This window comes from Cololabis saira, chromosome 17 (genome assembly GCF_033807715.1).
Source record: "Cololabis saira isolate AMF1-May2022 chromosome 17, fColSai1.1, whole genome shotgun sequence".
In the NCBI taxonomy this organism is placed as follows: Eukaryota; Metazoa; Chordata; class Actinopteri; order Beloniformes; family Belonidae; genus Cololabis; species Cololabis saira.
Genome location: NC_084603.1, coordinates 25138525 through 25159858, shown reverse-complemented (window position 1 = coordinate 25159858; position 21334 = coordinate 25138525). Strand labels below are relative to the sequence as shown.

The following is a 21334-nucleotide window of genomic DNA, read 5'->3' as shown; positions in this document are numbered from 1 at the left end:
TAAATCCTCATCCTATCAGTAAAGAGAAGCAAGGCTCAAGAAGAGATGTGCATTAGAGAAGTAAACTTTTTCCCTTGAAAAGGTGATGACTCCTTTATTTGATTTAAGTAATAAATCCAGTAATAAAAAAAACTGTTATTCAAAACTTTAGTGGGACTCCTTTCCAGAACAGTTAGCTGCACTACCTTTCATAAAAAGGAAATAGTAACCTTGAGCTTGAATATCTCAGTCTAATGGATGGGATGTTTGTTACAGTCTGTTATAGACGTGTATTTTCATTTTTACAAGAGGTCGAAAGGCTGTATTCGCGTAGCGCTGAATGGGAGAACAATGTGAAACTGCCTGTTTGGCCAGTCTGGATCCATCTCTGTGTCCTTCGACAATATGTTACAAGTTGCTTGAATTCTGCTGGACACTTTTTAACTAAAGGCTGAACCAGCCTGAAGCTGGATGCTCATGTTTATAGCCGGAGTAAATGTAGAGGTCCAGCTCTCATAAAAAATGAGACTTAATTGCTATCCAAAGCATATTTTTATGGCGAGTAAAAATGTGGGAGGAAAATACATGGACCATGCCATTTAATCTTCAATGCAAATTATGGTGGCTCCACGCCTTTTTTTTTTTTGCCCCACCAACTCTGTTTTCCAGCTTGAGTATCAAGAGCATCCTTGTACTGCACAAAGTTTGGTACAGGACCCTGCATCCCAGTGATGGTCTCATTATAGAGAGAATGTGTCAAGAAAGCATACTTTTTAAATCCAAAATGTATCAGTCAGGACTCTGTATAGAATTCTAAATGTGTTCTTTGCAGAATTAATATATTTTGTGCAGTGAAAACCTTTCTCACCCTCTCTGATACTTGGAGGACCCCTTTCAATGTTTCAACCCAAGGCTAAGAACCACCGTTGTAGAGGACTGCATTTTAAAAAGGATCTGCAGAACCCCAGGACCTGACGTGAATCTCATGGGAATAACCAGTTTTAGTCACGGAGCCAAGAAATAATGTGTGGCTCCCACTACAGTATTGTCTCCAGGACTTAGCTTACTATACTGATGGAGGCAATAAATCAAGGAGGAGATTAAAAATGGATTTTAAGGAATAAAAATAAAGCAAGGTGGGTCTCTCACACTATGATAATGTTGCACACGTGTTTAGTATGTTAAACAGTAGATGGCAGAAGAACAAACTATTGTGTATACAGTCAGACGGTGTGGGGTCTGGGAGGAGAGGAACCCACAAGTTGTAGGAGAGGGCAGCAACACTCAGTAATCCAAAGAACAGACCAAAGGGGAATAAAGAAAAAACAGTCCTTTAACATCATCTATAAAACAATAATATGGCATAGCTCCAACTTTATGAACAGCTTGAAACCACTACTGATCAGAAAAAAGAAGATCCTTGACTCTAAGACCTTTTGAATCATATACTAGTCATTAGAAAGGCTTAAAATCACATTGCCCTTTTCTTGGATTCCCAGCAATAAGCAAGACAAAAGGAGAAAAATGCACAGGCACATACCGAGATATGTATAAATGTATTATTCAAGTGCTTTTAGTAGTGAACTATTTTGAATCATTTGTAATTCTCATGGGATCACTGAGGATACCAGACATTATTCTTTATGCGAGTATGTTGTTTCTTGGGGTTTGCTGTGCACAGGCCAAAATTCAGGGACACAAACAGCCAATGCAAAGGGGGCACATTGGGGGGGGGAACTATTACATGAGTGAGGATAGCTGCAAAAGAGAATAATATAGAGATGGAGAACCCTTGAATCAGCAGTATGTCTTTCATATATTTTCCTTTTCCCATTTTGCTTGGCACTGAAGATATGTGTATTGTTGACAGAATAACAATATGCTGTCTGTGCTGTGGGGAATATATAGCACTGTGTATATCTATTGAAAATCACACATGTACTGACATGATAAAAACATATCTGCAGTCACAAATAAACTGACCTTGGGATAAAAAAACAAAAAATAAAGAAAACGGTGTCAACACCGGTGAGGATTTGCAATTTTGGCATACAATTCATGTGGCTGAAGTGAACATTGCCCTTTTAAGATGAGCATCGTTTAATTAGTTTTGCAACTAGTATGCCTAATTCAGTGTATTTAACATTTAAGTTCTCTGTCTTTTTTATTTTAAAATGTATTATTAATTTAATTATTATTATTATTTATTAATTTAACTTTGAAATGGATCTTTCTCTGACTCTTAGTCAATGCTATTTACAATGTAATATCTCCTCTGGGGATAACTAAAGTTTCAAGTTATCATATCTGATAGTGATCATGCCTTATCTAACATATTTTATCATTTATTATGGTATTTTATTCTAAAGATAAGCAAAACTAAGCTTGAGCAGATGCAGTGTTACATCATACTCTGTGGATACACTGTGTGGATTGGGAGCATTTCAGTCAATCCAAATAAAGCAAATAAACTTTATGGTTAATTTTTAACTACATTAAGTCAACTCAATTGTGCCTCTGAAAATGGTTTTACATCTTGTCCTTGTGTTGCTTTTTTTCCTTTATTTTGTGCAGAGTAAGTCCAATAAGTGACCTCGTCAAAGAATATCGCTGTGGTAATGAAGAAAGGAAGATGCACACACAAAAAAAAGTTTTCCTTAACAGGTTGCTTCTGCGAGTTTACACAACAAACTAAATGGAGTGAGTTTCAAGTAGGCTCGAGGTCTAATTAAGGCAAACGCATAGCTGCTGCACTAGTGACATGCTCCATAAATGGCTGAGGACTGAGACAAAAGGATTAGGCGATTCAGGTATTTACAGTAAACACCGATGAATCAATCTATCTCAATGGCCCCACAAAAACCTGAAATTAGACAGGAAATAAACAAATCAAGTAAAGGAGTCATCTGCACGTCTGAACCTTTTCAAAATGCAAATGGGGGTAACTAAAGCATTATCTGACCACTGGGGTACCACAGATTCTTAACATAAAAGTATTTACCCAAAGTTCCAAGAGAAGATTAAACTGAGTTGCTTTATTGCACAAATGTTTAATTATTAAAAAAGGAAAAAAAATTTAAACATTTTCCCTTCAAAAGCATTCTAATCCTTTCATTTAAAAAAATCAGCATTGTCAGTAACTTGACAAACAAATAACCACAGTTCTCTCTTTGTGTGTGCTCTTACAGCTTGTGAAGCCAATTATAACGCACGGTGCCATCAGAAATAACAGAGAGCGCCTCATTTATACAAAGGGGATAACGGTGCACACTCTAGCATCATTTGCCTCAGGTCCTTTGTTTTCCTTGTTTACACATCAGCGCTAAAAAGAAACCCTGAATGTCTGAGTAGCTTTGCCCGAGAGGGAGGGTTCCAAGAGGTTTATTTTCAATTACCTGAAACTGCCTTTCCATGTGGAGAAAGGGCCAAAGTGTTCAGTGGTCAGGGTAATCGTTTGACATACATCGATTTAAGTGTGACAAAAAGTTCATGAAAATGTCAAAGAAATTGTAACAAATGTGATATAGCGATGTGTTATAATCTAAAAACATTGTTATGCATTTCTGAGAAAGTTAATTTGTTGATAATCTACCGATATGAACTGAACTGATTCCCCTCTGTCTAAGAAGCCAAAGTTTATGTAAGTAAAGTTTATATATATATATATATATATATATATATATATATATATATATATATATATATATATATATATATATATATATATATATACACACCCACACACACACACGCACACACAAACCCACACACACATAAGCATGTGTGCTTATATACACACACACATACATGTGTGTGAGAGGTGTAGCATAGAAAGTTTCCAGATCTACTGATGCAGTTGATACATTGAGATGAGGTCTGGAAAGCACAGTGATTGTGAGACATGGTCCTCAATTTCAGTAGCAATTTTGAAAAGCTGGCTTTTGTGTTCATCTGCATGGCACATCATAGGAATGTGATTATGAGCTCTGGTAGCCCACTCCTTGATTTTTCACTGAGGTATGTAAATGCAGATACAGCCACAAATCAACAAAAAAGTGGCACACATGAACCAGAAATGATTTCAGGCACACCCAACGTGTCGCATCTCAAGGATTCACAGCACCTCCAAGTGGACTGAACAAGTTACTGTAGTCTGACGAGGCAAATCATGTGTATCACACAGCGTGCTCTCGAACAAGCAGGGAAACAGGTTTTAGACAAAATGCTATCAAGACAAGCTATATTTGATTTCATTTTTTTTTACATCCTCAATTGAATGCGTTGTGCTCTTATGTGTGATTTACTCCTTACGCTCTTCCTTGCTCTTTACTCATTTTTCCAGCATCTAATTCAGAACAGGGAAAAGAACTGAGGACATTTTCATGTCCAACTCATGGTCCAAGGGGTGTTGAATTCAACTAAAGTATCTCTAAAAGACTAATGCACATTATTGTGTCATAACTGGCACTACTGGAACATCTTGTTATATAATCTCTAAGAATTGCTAATCATTTTGGATACAGACACTGCTTTGTGAGAGGATTATATTTGTGGCTTTCTTCAGCTCATTACAGGCAACTATTGACTCAATGAACAAGGGAAGAATGAAAATAATTCATAAACAGATGTGAGGAAATGGAAGAAAGGATTCAGGAAAGAGAGAGTTCACTGTATCCAATTACTGTAAAGGGGTTTATTTCCTCTAATCAAATAATTCAGTTAAATATCTCACAGACTGATTCCCCATAAAGCTAATCTTCACACATCAACAACCAGTCGCTACATCACTGTCTTCATCTCCTTCCTTCTAATTTAACCTTTTCCATTTCAGTGTTTTTCCCTTTTCGCTTCCTCTGACTCAGACCTTCCCCACTCAACAGCAAGGAGTGTAAACCCAATTTTGTTAGGTCTGCACCTAATAAAGCTAATTTATCTATTGATTAATCGGGTGCTGAGCTTCATGACACCACCCAAGGGTGTCAGTGATGAGTTGCCACAAATGATATCTACTCTCAGTGGCCACGCTGTCAAAGGCAAACAACTTAGAATGATAACCAGATTTCCATCTCTCCAATCCTGTTTCAACTCTCTTTTTTTTACTCACAATGATAATACAACAATACTTACTGTTCAAATGCAGTGGTAACTGTTGCAGTGACAGCAATAAGCTTTGCTATACCCTGACTGTGCCGAGTTCAACTATGGATGCAAACCTTCTGATAAATATGTAACAATGTTTTGATATTGAAATTACTTATATATGTGTGCAGTATTGTTTATCTGGAATACATTAAACTGGCATGAGAAGGACTAAGGGTTGGTCTGGGCCACTGTCTACATTAGACATGGACTGTCACTATGTTAACTTAGTCATTCATATCATTCACAGTTACATTTACAAGTACACAAATGTGCTCCAACATACTGATGTTATTCCTTAAGACTCCAATTGACAATCAGATATGCAAGTCTAAAGCACAAGTGCTTTTACTTATCAAAACATTCATCACAGACAACACAAGCAAAAGTAACCACACACTGTTTTCTTATGTCATAAAAAACCTCAAGTCCATTGTTGTAGAATAATTCGATTTTCAATGTCTGAGAACTATTTTCATAATGATGTTGACACACGTTAACAAGCAAAGCGTATTATATAATTTTTAATCCAGCTCACTTTCAAGCTCTCTATACATTCCTGAGATCAGGTTCCCTGGTACAGCAAAACAGTATGAAAGAAGGTAACCTAGGTTTGGCTCCTGAAACTAACATTTAATATATTTCATCCAGATTTTGTGGCAGAAATATTAAGCAGTATTTTCAGTTACTAATTAGAGATTATTCTTGTCTTTTTAAGGAGCACCAATTCACATTCAACATATTACTATTCAGTAATTTCAACTCTTAAACACTATGCCGCTCGGACACTTGGTTCCCACTCTCAGAGGCTAGGCTTTAATCAGCCAAGGATCCAACAGCTTTAGGTGTTTCTCTTTAACCTTGTAATAACCACATCTTTGCTAATGGCTTTGGGTTGCTCTCCACATCTTTAATTTTCTTAAAAATTACATTTTAAAGGTCAGAGGTCTATTAGACCTTAAAGGCCTGCTGGACTATACTGTGGGTACTTAATTCCTCATCAGTTAGTGCATGTACATACACTCACCACTTTATTAACTACACCAGGCATACCCAATAAAGTGGTGTAGATACAGTTTACTGGAATCTAAAATGCTAGTGGGATGAACTGGAGCAAGTGACAATTTCTTTGAGGTGGGGACTAAATATGGGACTAATCAATTAAAGATGATATTAGGGCTGGGCGATATGGACCAAAAGTCATATCTCGATATTTTCTAGCTGAATGGCGATACTCGATATATATCTCGATATTTTTTCTGTGCCATAATTGGGGTTTCCCCCAAAGCATTATAGCATAGCATCTCTGTTAGCTTCATTTTGTTTTCTGAGGCAAACCCTTAAAAAAACAGTCAGTTTTAATACAAAGCCTCGTACCAAATGTCACACAGGTTCCTTTATTAACAGAGGTCTGCACAATATCAAAATGTATAAAACAAATGAAATAAAAAATAAACTGCCTGCATATATAGAATAAAAATGCTTCTTGAATAAAATAAAACAAATGTCCCTTTCCTGCATAACAATTAAATTAAAATACACTGTACAATTAATACAATGTAGACAGTAACAGGCAGACTTTTCCACTGAGGTTGACAGTTGTGCAAATAACAAAACATTTGTGCAAATCTCAAATAAAACATTCAAGTCAATTTGTCACCAAATAAGCTATATCAAAATCAAAAAAAAAAAAAAAAAAAAATTTCAAACATTTTTTTTTTTTTTTTTAATCGATATAAACGATATTGTCTCGTACCATATCGCGTTTGAAAATATATCGATATATATTAAAATCTCGATATATCGCCCAGCCCTAGATGATATTATAGTACATGATTATTTCAAAACTTATCGAAGTAAGAATATGGGACTCACCATGCTGTTGACCTCTGAGTCATCATAGCTGTCTAATGGATGTGTCCTGTGATCCCCCAGAGGCTCAAGGCCCTCTTCATCCCACATGTAGGTTCCACCAGAGCTATTGGAGGGTGACAGCTCAACAGAGGAAGCCTGGGGGGCATCACCTTGGTCTGGAGAAAGCACCAATGATCCTTGAGAGTCCTGCATAGGGCTTCTTTGTGTATGTCCTGCAGAAGGTGTATAAACATTAGTCTAAACAAATGTCATGAATTAATTTAGCTGAATCTCATTTCTATTTAGTTTTTTTTTCTTACCAGGCAGATTCCCACACTCCCAGTCAACAGTCTCCTTGAGAAAACTGTGTAAGGGGGTTTGAGTTGTGCTTTCAGATTTCCTGTTGTCAGGCACTTCCCCATCACTGAAAACATCTTCCACACAATCCACATCATCTGCAAACTCTTCACTAGTGTCACCTTTGTCTAGTGATGAGGCAGAAGATAAGGACATGTCCTCCAGGGTCTCGCCTGCAGCTTGATCAGATCCCTGCCTACGTAAGCCACTTTCTCCTCCATTTCCAACTCCATTTCCAGAGCTTCCATCACTGTCACTGTGAGAGTATGCTTTCTCAGCATCACACTTTGAATCAATATCTATTGCTGTCTCTAAAAGCCCTTCACTCTCAGAGGCAGGTGAAGATCTGACATCCTCTTTCACCCTATCTGGAAGAAGAGGCTTCTGCTGCTTGGCCTGTCCAGATGGAGAGAGTTTGAAACCAAAAGACCCTCCATTGCTGATTGGTTTTGTCAGCATAGAGCTAGGGAGAAGAGGCTTCTTCAGAGCTCGGGGCGTACCGGCTGCAAAAGGAATTGAGGGATTGGGCAGAGAAGAGGGAGCTTGAGGAGTTCTGTTATACTGAAATCCACCATGTCCTCCACCTAGGTAACCAGAACTTCCAAGGTTTCCATTGAGTCCTAAAGCCACTCTTCCATTGTTCAGCTGAGGCGGTTTGAGCAAACCACTACGAGGGGGTCGGAGCTGAGTGTTGGCCAGTGGCTTAGCTAGCTCTACAGCCCGGTTAAAGGAGAAAGACCGTGTAATAGGCTCGCCAGTGGGTGAGGGAATTTGCTTGAAATGAGTGAAGCTGTTTGAACGCACCATGTTGTCCAGGGTCAAATTTTTCAGGCTGTCACTGGACTGCGATAAGCCGTCTTGGGAGATGCTTCTGGGAGCACTAGAGCCTAACATGGGTCGAACAAGGCGAGACTCTGACCCTGTCCGAGCAGGAAAACAAAGGCCGTTATGGCCTATTTTAGAAAGTCCGCTGAGTGGGCTTTGGCCTGGTTTGGCTCCAATTCTTGGACCCATCTTTGAGGTTTGTTTGGGGATAGCTTTGGGGCTAGAGACAGCCACAATTAAAGAACCTGACTTGTGCATCTTAGGGGTTGCTGGAGAGCTGATCTTTACCTCCTTGGCCAGTGAGGAACGCTGTGATTGAGCCTTGTCTTCATGTTCATCCCCAGGACTGATGGGCGTGGTGGAACTAGATGAAATCTTTTCTTCGTCTCGCTTGCATTTCAGGGAAAATGGGGAGGGGCGGATCACACCATTATGGCTTATTCCAGAGGAGGTTGTTTTTCCATCCTGGGTAGTTGTGGTTGGCTGTGCAAAACCATTGCAGAGGGGAGCCGTGCCACCATTTGAGGGACGTCCACTAAACTTGGGCAGTCTGGATACCATTGCAGGCCCAAAGGTTGCTTTTTCTTCCATTAGAAGCATATAAAGACATGGAGGAGTTCAAAACTATTTGAAGCTATGGAAGAACACACAGAAAGACAGAACAAGAGATAATTAGTCTTTTTAATAAAACAACAATTTTAATAATAACAAAAGCATTCAGTTGTGTGTTAATACAATGCACTGGACAAAAAGAGAATCAACTGCTGCTGAAAAATCAAATAGGAGGGCTTATGAAGCCAATTTCTAAACATAGTAATACTCCACACCTCCAGAAGCCAAAACTTCCACTTTCCAATGATCAATCATCTGCAATTGATAAGCAGTACATGACTACAACTTACCCTGTTAATTTTTATGGAAGCAATCAGGATGTACTTCGTTTTTTTTTTTGTTTTAACATACCACATCTACATTTTGATTCATTTGATATTAAATAAATAATTACTTTTTATTTCTCACGTTGAGGTTGCCATCGGCTAAATGAAGCCAGGTAGAACCTGATAAGAAAAATCGTTTCGTTTTTTCCTTTTCTTAATTATATCCAGTTATGTAAAACCTTAGAACTGACATACTGCTCTTAACAAACAAATCACATTCAAAAGAAATGCACTTATTTCATTATCAGAAACAATTAAAATCAAAAATAATACTTTGGATAGTCTGCCCATCAACTGCAGTGGCTGTCTCCTTACCAAAGACTGTTGACTGTGAAAAGCATTAGGGATTAATCTGCCAGATTTACAATATGTCTAAACGTTATAGTAAGTAAAAAAAATTATATATATATAAAAAAAACTGTACTCCAAATTGATTGCAGACCCTAGTTGAAAATGAGCTATTGTTGAATGTCCACAGCAGAAGAAGTAGTTAACCCCATAAGAACAGCCTCTTGACAAACTGCCACAGGGATGCAAATATCAAACACTGATATTTGAGCAATAACAGGATCAGCGTTTGAGGAGATGGGGCATTAGTGTTTTACAGAAATGTGGGTCTGTCATCCTGCCCTACATTCCTCCTCAGAAACACAAGTATACACAATCAAAGAGACTCACTCACCACTACTACAGAAGTGTCTGGCTATGCCGCCATCCTAATCTTCTTTGCATAAACATACATGGGTATAAGCACAAAAACACACGCACAAATAAAAATCAGGTCAACATGTGCAGTCAGGGCAGCCAAAGCCTCTTTGCCCTGAGGAGGGGGTAGTGACTATGTGTTTACAGGGTAGAAAGGGGCTTTTAAAAGCTGTCATAGTCCCTAGGACCTTTCAGGTTTCATTCATATCCAAAGTGACTGCTGAAGCAAATATTCATTCACCTGGACCCTCTCTCTTATCCCTCAGCCACTGAAAAATATCCGCCCATAGTGCTGAGCTTAGCACAGGGTAGTTTTAATTCATTATATAGTGTATCTCTTTTATAGTGAGGTTGTGTGAGAAATCAAAACTACTGTATATAGCTTTTATTCATGTCAAGTTATAGATTTTAGTAATAATCACTGAACAACTGCAACTGAACTATTGTAAATAATAAATATCCATCTTTTTTAGAAGATCAATTTCATATATTTTTTTGGTAGCAATATCAATGTCTATGTAAGGCACATTAATTTAGGATGTATTATAAAACTAAAACATGTTTTCTTTTAAATTAAATATTGCTTTGGTGAAATACTAAGAGACTACAGATTTCTAGAGCAGCCGCAATTAGTCGATTTTGTCAATGTTTATCAGAGACTAAAATTCATCAACGACAATTTTTTTTGTTGTTGATGTATTGACCACCTTTAATTTATTTTTGCTCTCGGGTTTCAAACTGCTCATCTGCATTCAGGTAATTCCACTCCATAACACTAACATCCATCCTCCTGTTTCAATACAAAAAAATGCAAACGGGCTGTGAATCTGAATATAGTATGGCGACTTCTAGAAAAAGGCTGAAAGCATCAAAAGTTTGGGAATATTTTAGGGCAGCTGGTGGGATGCACGAGCACATGAAAAGGAAGCACACAGGAGCTGTTAAAGATGCTTCCAAACAGCAAAGGACAACCTAAGTATGATTATTATTTGAACGTCACGCCAGCTTGTGATTTTTTTAAATAAATCTGGTGAAGTACAATGACCATCTTTAGATGTTAAGCAGACACCTTTTTGTAATGTTTTAGGAAATGACGTTGGACAACGCGATCCACGCATATTTACAAATTCTTTAGTTGCGTTCAAAATAAAATGAACACAAATTAAATGGCCATCATTTGATTTTTGGGGGGAAATGAGTTCTCTAAATTAGTCGACTAATCAAAAAAATTGTCGAAAGATTAGTTGTTAGTGGCACCACTACAGAATTCTGTTATAAACACAGCATATTTTTCAAAGGGCAAATCTTAGTAGCCTGCTTAGATTTTGAGTCACAATATCAATGATTTGGTAACAATAAACAAAGCAAAACTGGTTCAAATTACAAATAATTTTTAAACAAAAGAAGTCCTAAATAAGTGACATGCATTCAGAAGTAAAGGAGTAAACAGTGCAGACCATCTGTTAAACTGTCATGGTAACAAGTCTGCCCCTCCCCCTGACTGGAGTACCATATCCTGAGCTTACAAACTAGAGCTAACATCAAGTATGAGGATTGCATTAAACCCCATGTTTATCATGTGAAGTTATCAACAGTAAGAAAAGCAATAACTGGAGTGAGGATTATCCTTATTATGAAAATAGTATGTTACAAGGAAAGCATATTAGAAAGAACAGGGAGATTTGCAGAGAGCCTTTGACCTGATGGAAATTAATGTCTACAAAGATATTTTACATAAAAAAACATTTGTCCCAAAACTGTGAACATAAAAGATTTCTATAAAAATGAATCAGATTAACAAAATTGACTTCCAATAAGATACATTGCTTGTGTGTTTTTTTTCTACTACCACATGAAGATGCAGTGAAAAGAAAGGAGAAAAGAAATTAGGTGAGAAACGGGCAAAGAGATGGTATTACTCTGTTTAAAAGTATCTGTCCAGGTGACAGACAGGACTCCAGCCAGACCTTCCCCTGAGAGGGCTCTTCTACCAGACTACAGGTTAGCAACTCAGCAGTGATCACTGTGTGTGAAATTAACATTAAAGTTAGATGACATCTGTTCTTAGCCTCTGTCATACAAGGCAATGGAGCTCCATTTCTGTCTGACAGTGAGGCCATTTGCCCTTAATTCATTTCAGACTCAGAGGACAGCCTGCGAAAAGTCCCCAGCAGAGAAGCAGGGAAGCTGCAAACTAAAATCTGTAATAATATGCTCATTCATTTCCCCTCTAGGGGAGTCTGCACTGTTAAACTGCACATGCACACAAACGACAGAGATTCATTCTTCAGGAGTAACAGGATGGATGCAAATGGGATGCGACAGCCCGAGGGCTGTGATCTATTGGGTCACTGGGGCTACGCATGAATGGAGGTGCTTTACTGCACACAGTAAATCCCCGTTCTGCTGTTTATCCCCTAAGCCAGTCTTTGCCTGTCTCTCAGTGCTTGTAGTTCCTCGTCATCCCAAAACCTCAGTAAAATATTTCTACAGAGAAGTATGTCTAGCCACAAGCGTATTTTATTTGAGTTCATTAATAGAGACCCAAGAGCCTGCTCTTGGTGTGACAAAAGCAAGGGAGGGTATGAATTTATTAGCTGGATTCATGTAGGTGATATAAATGCATCAGTACCAGCAGACCAAAGAGCGACTTCTTTCACAAAGATGTGGGAACACTCAATTCAGAAAAATAATTAACGTTTATGACTTGGCAATTTCTTTATTCTTATCTTTCATTATCATTTTGTTTATGCCAGTAAAATTAAGATGACTACTTTGTGTGCTGCACAACCATTATATCAGTATATACTGCATATACGTTTGCAGACTATAATAAATATGACTGTAGGTATCTCAAAGAAAAGATACTATAGCAAGGTTTGTGAACTCCTTGTGTCAAAACTGGCTTTCTGTATTATTGCCAAAATCTGATGTGAACTTGGATTGAATATCCAAGTTCACACTTGGTGGTACTGTTGCTTCAGAGCTAGAGGGTTCCTGGTTCAACTCCCACATGGCATTTTTCTGTGTGGAATTTTCATGTTCTGTCAAACTAAAATCTCAGACAAAGATGTGATGGATGTTGTGTGTGTTATTGATAATGCATTGGTGTGTGTGTTGTATGGTGTGATGTGGTTATGTTGGATGTAACCCCTTGATTTGTGCAAGGGCTGACACAGTCAAGAGCGAGGACACACAAAGCAGTGATGTTGACCTCCAACACAAGCTCAGCTACAACTTCATTATCACAAACATCTAAAATTCCAAAATAATACTGAATGGGCTGAATCACAGGTGGTCCTGGTGTGTTGGGTGAGTGTCAAGCAGCAGACCTCCCCCCAGGAACTAGATCCTCTCCCCTACCTATCAGGAACCATCCAGCTGGGCAAAAACCCCCACGGATACTGGCAAGTGTATTGGGCAATGGGTCCCCGAGACGGCGGAAAGGATCCACAGGGGGGACTAGCCAGTAGGGATGCAAATTATCGATTATTTCATTAATTGACAGTTGATAACCTTATCGATCGATCATCGATTAGTTGATAAGCGGCGTTTTTCCCCCATCTGAGATACAAACATAATTTTTTTTGCTTATATAAAATACAAAGGACATTTTAATGTATTCCTTAATCAAATATTTATTTGATACAAAAGTAACAAAAAGACATTTTTGTACCACAAGGAATATAATATAAAGTGCACTTCAAGGCTATTAGTAGTAGCAGCAGCCATAATAGTGTCATTTGTGTCAAGCAAATTTTAAGTTCTAGTTACGTTTTAAGTTAGAGTTTTGGCAGTGTTCAAAATGAAATGATGAGACCTGCTGTATTGGAGCACATTTTCTTTTAGTTAAAACTGTAGCGGGGACAGATGTTTAGAGAAACCTATGTATGTACCGGATGAAGGCTGATTTATGGTTCCGCGTTACAACAACGCAGAGCCTACGCCGTAGGCTACGGCGGCGGCTCTGCGTCGATTTAAGGCGGAACCATAATTCAGGCTTTAGGGGAGCATATCGGAGAACAACCAGAAGAATATAGAGTGGATTAAAAATAAAAGTTAAGCACTGAGCTACATGTGTCTCCCGTCTGGGCCATTGCAGACTCATTGCCTGAGCATGTAACTAAAACCAAACATATCCGCCGTCTCTTTCTTCTAACTTTATGTGCGCGCCGCGGCGCGTTGTGTCGCATTAAATGTGGTCGGGGCGTAATACCAGCTGGTGAAATTAAACGAAAAAAATAAATAAATAAATAGATTAATTGTAATGGTTAATTTTAATCGGGTAATTTCATAACGGCAATTAATCGAAAATCGATAAATTTTTAACATCCCTACTAGCCAGCATCGCCGCCACAAACCTGCAGGACCGTGGAACCGGCATGAGTTAGGAGGGAGGACAACCAGCCCCAACCCAATACCAGGAGGCCAGGTGTCAGGTCAGCAGGGGCCACCCAAGCACACCCGCTACAACTCCTCACAGCACAACCGCCCGCATACTGTACCACCAGCACCACCAGGTCGCAAGTACAACCCATCCCGCCATCGCCCAACAGGAGCCGGGCCCCGAACTGTAGCAGGCGAGAGTGGGGAGAAAGGAGGAAGGAAATAATCAAGGAGACATAGGCCACCAGGACCACTCCGGATGTAACTGTTCTGGATGTTAAATCAGATTGAAAATCTTGTTCCTTTTCTTCCCCCCTAGTAGCCATTTCCTGTTCAGAGCCATCTGAAGCTCATTGTTACATGTGTAGAATAGCTTTCTAAACAAAAGTGTTTGTGACTATAAAGAATGAGGATATAAATCCATCTGGGCTGTTTGTAATAGCAATAAAAAGAGGAAAATATGTTTTGGTAAATGTGGAGGAAGGCAGAAAAAGAGAGAGATGAAGCCAGTAAGGAAATCCTCCAGATCTGCATCAACTTTGAACTCTCTCTTTCTTTCTTAACTTGTCCATCTTGGTGAAAGGCTTTTTTTTATGGCACTGTAACAATCAATATACAGTATACAGTAGACCAGTCTGACCCATTTGAGGGATCTGATGGTCTCTGAGCTGACTTTACAGTCACTTTATGGAGCACCCAAGACGTCCACACTAGAACAGTCACAGGTACTTTTGTCTCAGTCATTGCAGATACATCCAGAATATCTTTCAACCAGCCACGACAAAGACATGTCGTCAAAAAGAAAATATAAATGCTTAATGCTATTTAATCCAAATAGTCTGTTATGGATAAAAGGATAATACATAAATATATCATAATAGTCAAATACAACTCAAGTGAATTCCTAACGTACAAAAAGCAAAGTGCTAGCTCATTTATTGATCGAGTCCAATGACTCAGTGGAGTAATAACTAGACCAGTCATCTGGACATGGCAGTTGTGGGACATTTCTCTCCACCCGAAGAGATTAAGAGAGTGCTATTAGAGCAGGCTAATAGAATGAGACAGGGAGAAAGCGGTGCCAATGCTAGACAAATGTGTATTGAGTGAAAGCAGTGCTGCACCAATGAGACTGCATAACAGTTTCGGTAATCTAGTTTAGTTACTGTGGTAGATCAAATGACAGATACCCACAGAGGAAACAAGTCGACAGAAATTGACAACATTAAGGTGTGGCAAATGCTCTATATCTTTGCTTCTTAGCACCTCGTGAACAAAACCAAAACAGACACATATGACTTTCATCAGCATTTACATTTTCATTTTGATGTACTACAGAAAAGTCAGTTAGAAAATATTACCTTAACTTATCAAACTTATATTGACTTGTCCTGTCAAGTTGCTCTGCACTTTGTCTCCTTCATCTCCCTAGACTATAAAATTAGGTGTCAACGAGAAAGAGAGAAATCTCGGGAAAAGCAAGACACTTCAGATCTTGGGTCGCGTTCCCCTGTCTTTGTATTTCTGCTTGTGTGTGTAATGCGAGTTGTGCGATGTGTGGCGCTGGGGCGTGTGGGTGGAGAGTTCAGAAGCCTCCTAAGTGCATTAATATTAGATAAAGTATATTTTAGAAACCCCATGCAGTGAGCACGACGAGAGGATAGGAACTATGCCTTTTAGAAAATTCACAAAAAAAATGAAATAAATCAATTTGAGCCTTTTCAATTCCCCACCCTCCTTTGAAGAGAAAACAATGCACAGTGTAGGCGGTCCCAAAACAGTTAACCTAATGTTCTCCGTATTGTCATGAGACCACCAGAGGGGACAGTCAAGTAGACAGATCCTGTCAAACACATAAATAAAGTATTTGTTATGGTTCTCATAAAGAGTTGAAGTGAATTTAATTCCCCCCGTTATTTCATGGCTGACAGCCTACTGATTCTACTGGAGGTGAAACCATGTGCACATTTCCAGCTCTTCAAGGTCTTCTTTAGTGTCAGTGATGTCACTTGCCTTGATAACTCACAGTCTGCAACATCCATTACATCATTTCTAAGGACCCGTGTGGGTTTTATGTTATTTTGAAATGGTTCAATTATTTGCTTAAAATCCACCCAAGAAGATGTTTCTACCATATGACAATGGCAGAAAGATATGTTTTTTATTATTGTGTTGCATTACTTAAAATACCATAGACACTCATGCTGTAAAAATGAGTCACCACGCAGAGCAGTCACAACATTTCCACAGGTTTAACCCACTCATTGTGAGAATTACTCATGGCAGCATTACAACAAATCTAATTAACAGCCCAGTTTAACACTACCATTATCAGGATACTTCAAACACCACACTTTGTGTTCAGTTTTTAGTGTCAAGGTATGACATGCAGAGACAGACATTATGTTCCCTACTCCAGACTGCATATGACCTTTGCTTGAATCACACTGAGAGGAAAAATCTCATGCATTTGACATTGCCACTTAACTGTTGTACCAATGCAAGCTGGCATGGCAATTGTCATGTCGGCTGGCAGTTTTGTTTTGTTTTTTTACTAGTATGTTATAATTTCTTTCATTTCACACTCTTTCATTGAGTGATTACATAAGGCATTATTGGTCTGTGGATCCAGCAAACTATAAAACATTGCTAAAAAGGTTGAGAGGTGATTAGATCATAGTAAGTGGCATTTCCTCCAGAGTTATATAACTTACAATAATGACCATTCCTAATGATACAAGTGCTGAGATCCAGAAAGCAGTAAAAGTAAGTGTAAAAACCAAATTCAAAGAGTGCAGTGGGAAGATATTATATGATAGACAACAACTGGTTAAAACAGGACGGATGTTGTGATGAAATGCAGACTCAGACTGAACCAGTTCTTCATCCCTTTTCTTTTCACCATTCTTTGTAAATTCAAATTCTTCTCATACCAGGAAACATGTCTTCAATCCCAGTGCTTTTAATACTTGTTACAATATGTGAATACAAATAAAGCATCTATTCAAACACTGTGCTGTTAACTGAACATTTGTTTCTGACGTAATCACTTTGAGAACAGAACAACCAAGTAACACCAACAACATATCTAATCCAACAGATCAAAGAGCAGCATCATCATCCTACTGAAAAGGCCCATTGTTATGACACTAACAAAGTCTAAGAGGTGATAAATAAAGCTTCTAGACCACACAGAAAGCAGCCTCTATCTTTTACAGCTTTATTATGTTACTGCAGTTGGTTAAAAAAAAAAAAGAAATCAGAATCGGCCAACAGCAGAATCTGCAGATCTGTCTTGTTGTTTATAGTGTTATCTTTAAATCATAACACATTTTTCGTGATGTGATAAACTCAAATTGCATATTTGTTTCTGCTTTATTTTGACTGAAATTCCCCAATCATAACTAAACAAGTATATGAGAGTTTTGCTTCTGCATTCCTGAATAAAGCTTGGGTTTTTAAACTCAAAGTATTCCAGCAACTTCCATAGCTGAACATATCAACAAAGGATTCATACAAATGTAACATGACCATGAAGTAACCCCACCCTGTTAGTGGACAAGTAGTTGGATGAGATCACTCACTAAATATTTATCCTCAGCAACGAATTCACAAAAAACCTCAGATAAATATCTCTGGTCAAGCTGAAAAAAAAGGATATTTGAGCACACGGGAAGTAAGTTATTCTGTTTTGAAAGCATATTTCACCATCTGCAACAACATTTTTTTTTGTGTGTGATGTCAAACTTGACATAAATGAATGTACATTGAACCTTGCATGAATAAAAAAACTAAAACTAGGCTTAAAAGGGTAATATGCAGAGCTAGCAGGTACTTCAGACAGCGTAGGCTTTGCCAGTCCAGAACAATATCACTCTCTTCATATCTAAAAACTCTCACTGTGACATCCGAGTCCATCTGCGCCAAGTCCAGCTTATCTAAACACTGCATTCTTATTTGGGCATCTGTTTTGATGTAACTTTGGTCTTACTATTTCCTATCACAATAAATAAGACAAAATCAGGCGAATGCACATAGTCAAGGTGAAGGCAGTAAAGAAAATTAAACACAAGTCTAACCAGTGACTCTAAAATGCCACAGTCCTCTAGGCTCAGCAAATGGACTATACACTGCTATTGGGTCAACTCCTTATCCCACTTCATTTTGCTGATTCATTCAGTGTGTCTTTCTGAGCAAACTTAAATCCCAGGCAGTACGTTCTCTTAGACAGGACACATTTATATTATAGAAGAGAAAAGGCATCATCACATCTATTAAGGCTATAACTTGTGGTTAACAGCTATCAAGTGACATGTGTGTCATGTTCGAGCAGTTCATCTTAAACATAGCTTCGTTGTAGATATGCTGCTATAGGCCTACGTTGCAGGGCGACACCAACATGATCCACTGAGCGGTGACCCTCACCCCTTTTGCTCTCCTCTTTTCCTCTTTCCTTTTTTCAGATCAACCCTTAGTTATTAATTAGAAGTATGTCATAACCATAATTGTTTTCCATTGTGCTTATAGTTTGTTGTGCTGGCCTGCCCCATCATTTACTCTTCTGTGCATGTTTGCAGGCCAGAGCTTCTGGAGCTGCATCCTGACCTGCAGTCCCACCCTCCAACCACCTCAGTGTCTGCTGTCTCAATATTTTTATAGTCATCCCGGTAGTCCACCACATAGCCATTATGTCTGTGTCTCTCCTTTTTCTGTTTTTTTCATTCTCTGTCTGTTCTATCTTTTCCTGCTCTGCCCAGCTGGCAGAACCAGGTCCTGCTCAAGGTTTCTTCCCTCCTAAAGGGGAGCATTTTTCTTGCCACTGTGTGGTTTAAGGTTTTTCTCCGACTAGGGAGTTTTTACCTGCCATTGTTGATGTTTATGTAATAATTGCTCAGGGTCATGTTCTGGGTCTCTGGAAGCATCTAGAGACAGATTATGTTGTAATAAATGCTATGTAAATAAATATGAGTGGGAAAAAAAAATTATGTTACTGCACCTTGAAGTCTCAAAACACTTAAATTATGAGATAAGTGCAAATTGTTATAATAATGGCTATATTAAGAAGGGAATGTTTTCCAGGACATTTTGTTTTTTTTTAATTAAAAAATGCTCCATATCATTTGGCAATACTGAATGATCAAAAAGAAGTGACAAATGGAACAGGTACAGAATGATGAGTAAGAGATATTCTGCAACACCTATTGTGAAAAGAAGTTTGCAAATAAAGCAGGTTCTATAAAGTTATTAAGGATGACTCAGTAGTGTTCGGGCAGAGAAACAGAAAGCAAACATTCAACCTCATAACAGTGCACAGTCTTCAGCACATGATCAGTATCTGGCAGAGCGGACATAAAGACCATATCACATGACTCAAAGCCTCGAAGGATTACTCGATGAGACTTAAAGGTTTCAAGGCGAGTGACCCGCAAACCTCTTGTAATGGCATTTTAAGACTTTAAGAACAACCTGGTGAAGAAGGTTTGTATGTTCAGAATATGCCAGTAAATCTTAAACCAATTTCTATCATTCTGTCAGGCTAAGATACTGACTGAAACAACCTGATTAATGTCGCCCTTGGCATGTCTGCGCTTTATGTTATTTATATTAAGATTCTTGAACATAACAGATGACTTTAGAACATCAGACTTAGTGTGAAATGGATTTTCACTCTGAGCCACAGGACATTAGGTTCAGGATCAGAACTCCTGGGTTTGGTCCAGTGATCATTACAATCATTCAGAGGCCTTTTGATGCCTTCTTGATCACACTTAAATTATGATGCATGCCTGTGATGCAGTAAAGTCTGAATGGAGATTGGATGCAAAGCGTTTCCCTATAGATATTCTTCATTCCAAGAGTATTTCCTGATCTCTAAAGAGGACTTTCCTTCCAAGTGCCTGTCAATCTCTTACCCTGAGGTCCTGTATCTATACTCCCTGTACTGAGCTATTCCAAGGCTTTAAACATCTGTGGTCTTACAGAAGGACCGACAGTGCTGATAAGCGTGGCTAAGTATAGCTCTAATGATAGGCCACTTGCAGAGGGAGAAGAGGACAACGAGGATAAAAGTCAAGTGGAGCCAGTCAACTGTCAGTACAACATCAAATGCTAACTATAACAACAGTGCTACTGAGGAATGTCTTCTCAGTGCATGTTAAATTGTCAGCTATTATGATTCATAATTATTTTTCACCACAGTAAAAAGAAATGTGAATCTTTAAACTAGCTATTGAAAAAAAAAGTGTCAACATGAATGCTGTAAGTACATCCTCTAATGTGATGACAGCCAGTAGATTATTGAGTCTCAAGGCTGTTAAACAATCACCTTGCTCTATGCTGACCTCTTCAGTCTGTGATGTCTAGCAGTGCCAGACAAATGACTCAACTGTTTTCTATCCTGTAAAACCTTTAAGCATGATGAAACCACTTTTTAACCTCTTATCTGCCTCAGTGGAGCCCTTGGTGGGCACCACACTGTCTCAGAATGACTGCAATGCCCTGCACAGGACAGCGAGAGTAATGTGGGCTTTCCTACATATCCACATTACAGATTCACAGACGGTAAGGGCACACAGTAAAAAAGGCAAACTACGTGTGAAACACATGGTCTGTAAAAACCCTCACATATTGAACTGCAGTGTGGGTGGTCCTATGCAGTCAGATGCACAGTGCAGACGATCAGCTGTTGTTGGTGGAGAGGGGGGGTCAGAGTATGAGCACCCTCAGCCAAGGTGGCGCCCCAACAGCCTGGCCAACAGGTGCCTGAGGAACGCACACATGGATTTGCACGTGTGTGCAACCCCACCCTAGCACTGGAAAAACCACGAGTATCCATCTCACTTACACTTAGTGCAGTTAGCGCTGATCCTATGACGTTTCAAACAGTCTTGGCTGTAACAGATCACAGCTTAAAAATGAAGCACAAATACATATCCACACAACATGGTAAGGGACCGACAGCCGCTTTAGCTGTGGTATAAAAATATATAAGAGGCCTTTTGTACCATGTCAAAACCTTGGTTAAATGTGAAACTGAACTTTATGACAGTGAGTCATCCTCGGCTGTTTTTTATTGCTGTGACATGTACAGGAAATACATATCCTCGATATGATATCCATCCTTCAGATGTCTTGACTGAAAGGCTTGTCAA

The 21334-nt window shown here is 38.8% G+C and overlaps 1 protein-coding gene across 3 annotated transcripts in view; it reads right to left on the bottom strand.

Annotated features, from left to right (window-relative positions):
• Positions 1–21334, bottom strand: part of ccser2a (coiled-coil serine-rich protein 2a) — a 55615-nt gene that overhangs the window by 33421 nt on the left and 860 nt on the right. For all 3 annotated transcript variants that reach the window (XM_061745843.1, XM_061745845.1, XM_061745844.1), the window contains exons 2-3: positions 7293–8788; positions 6994–7205 (exon numbers count right to left, since the gene is read on the bottom strand). In XM_061745843.1, the coding sequence (XP_061601827.1) occupies positions 6994–7205; positions 7293–8754 (1674 nt within the window). In that variant the 5' untranslated portion in view covers positions 8755–8788. The remainder of the gene's footprint in view (positions 1–6993; positions 7206–7292; positions 8789–21334) is intronic.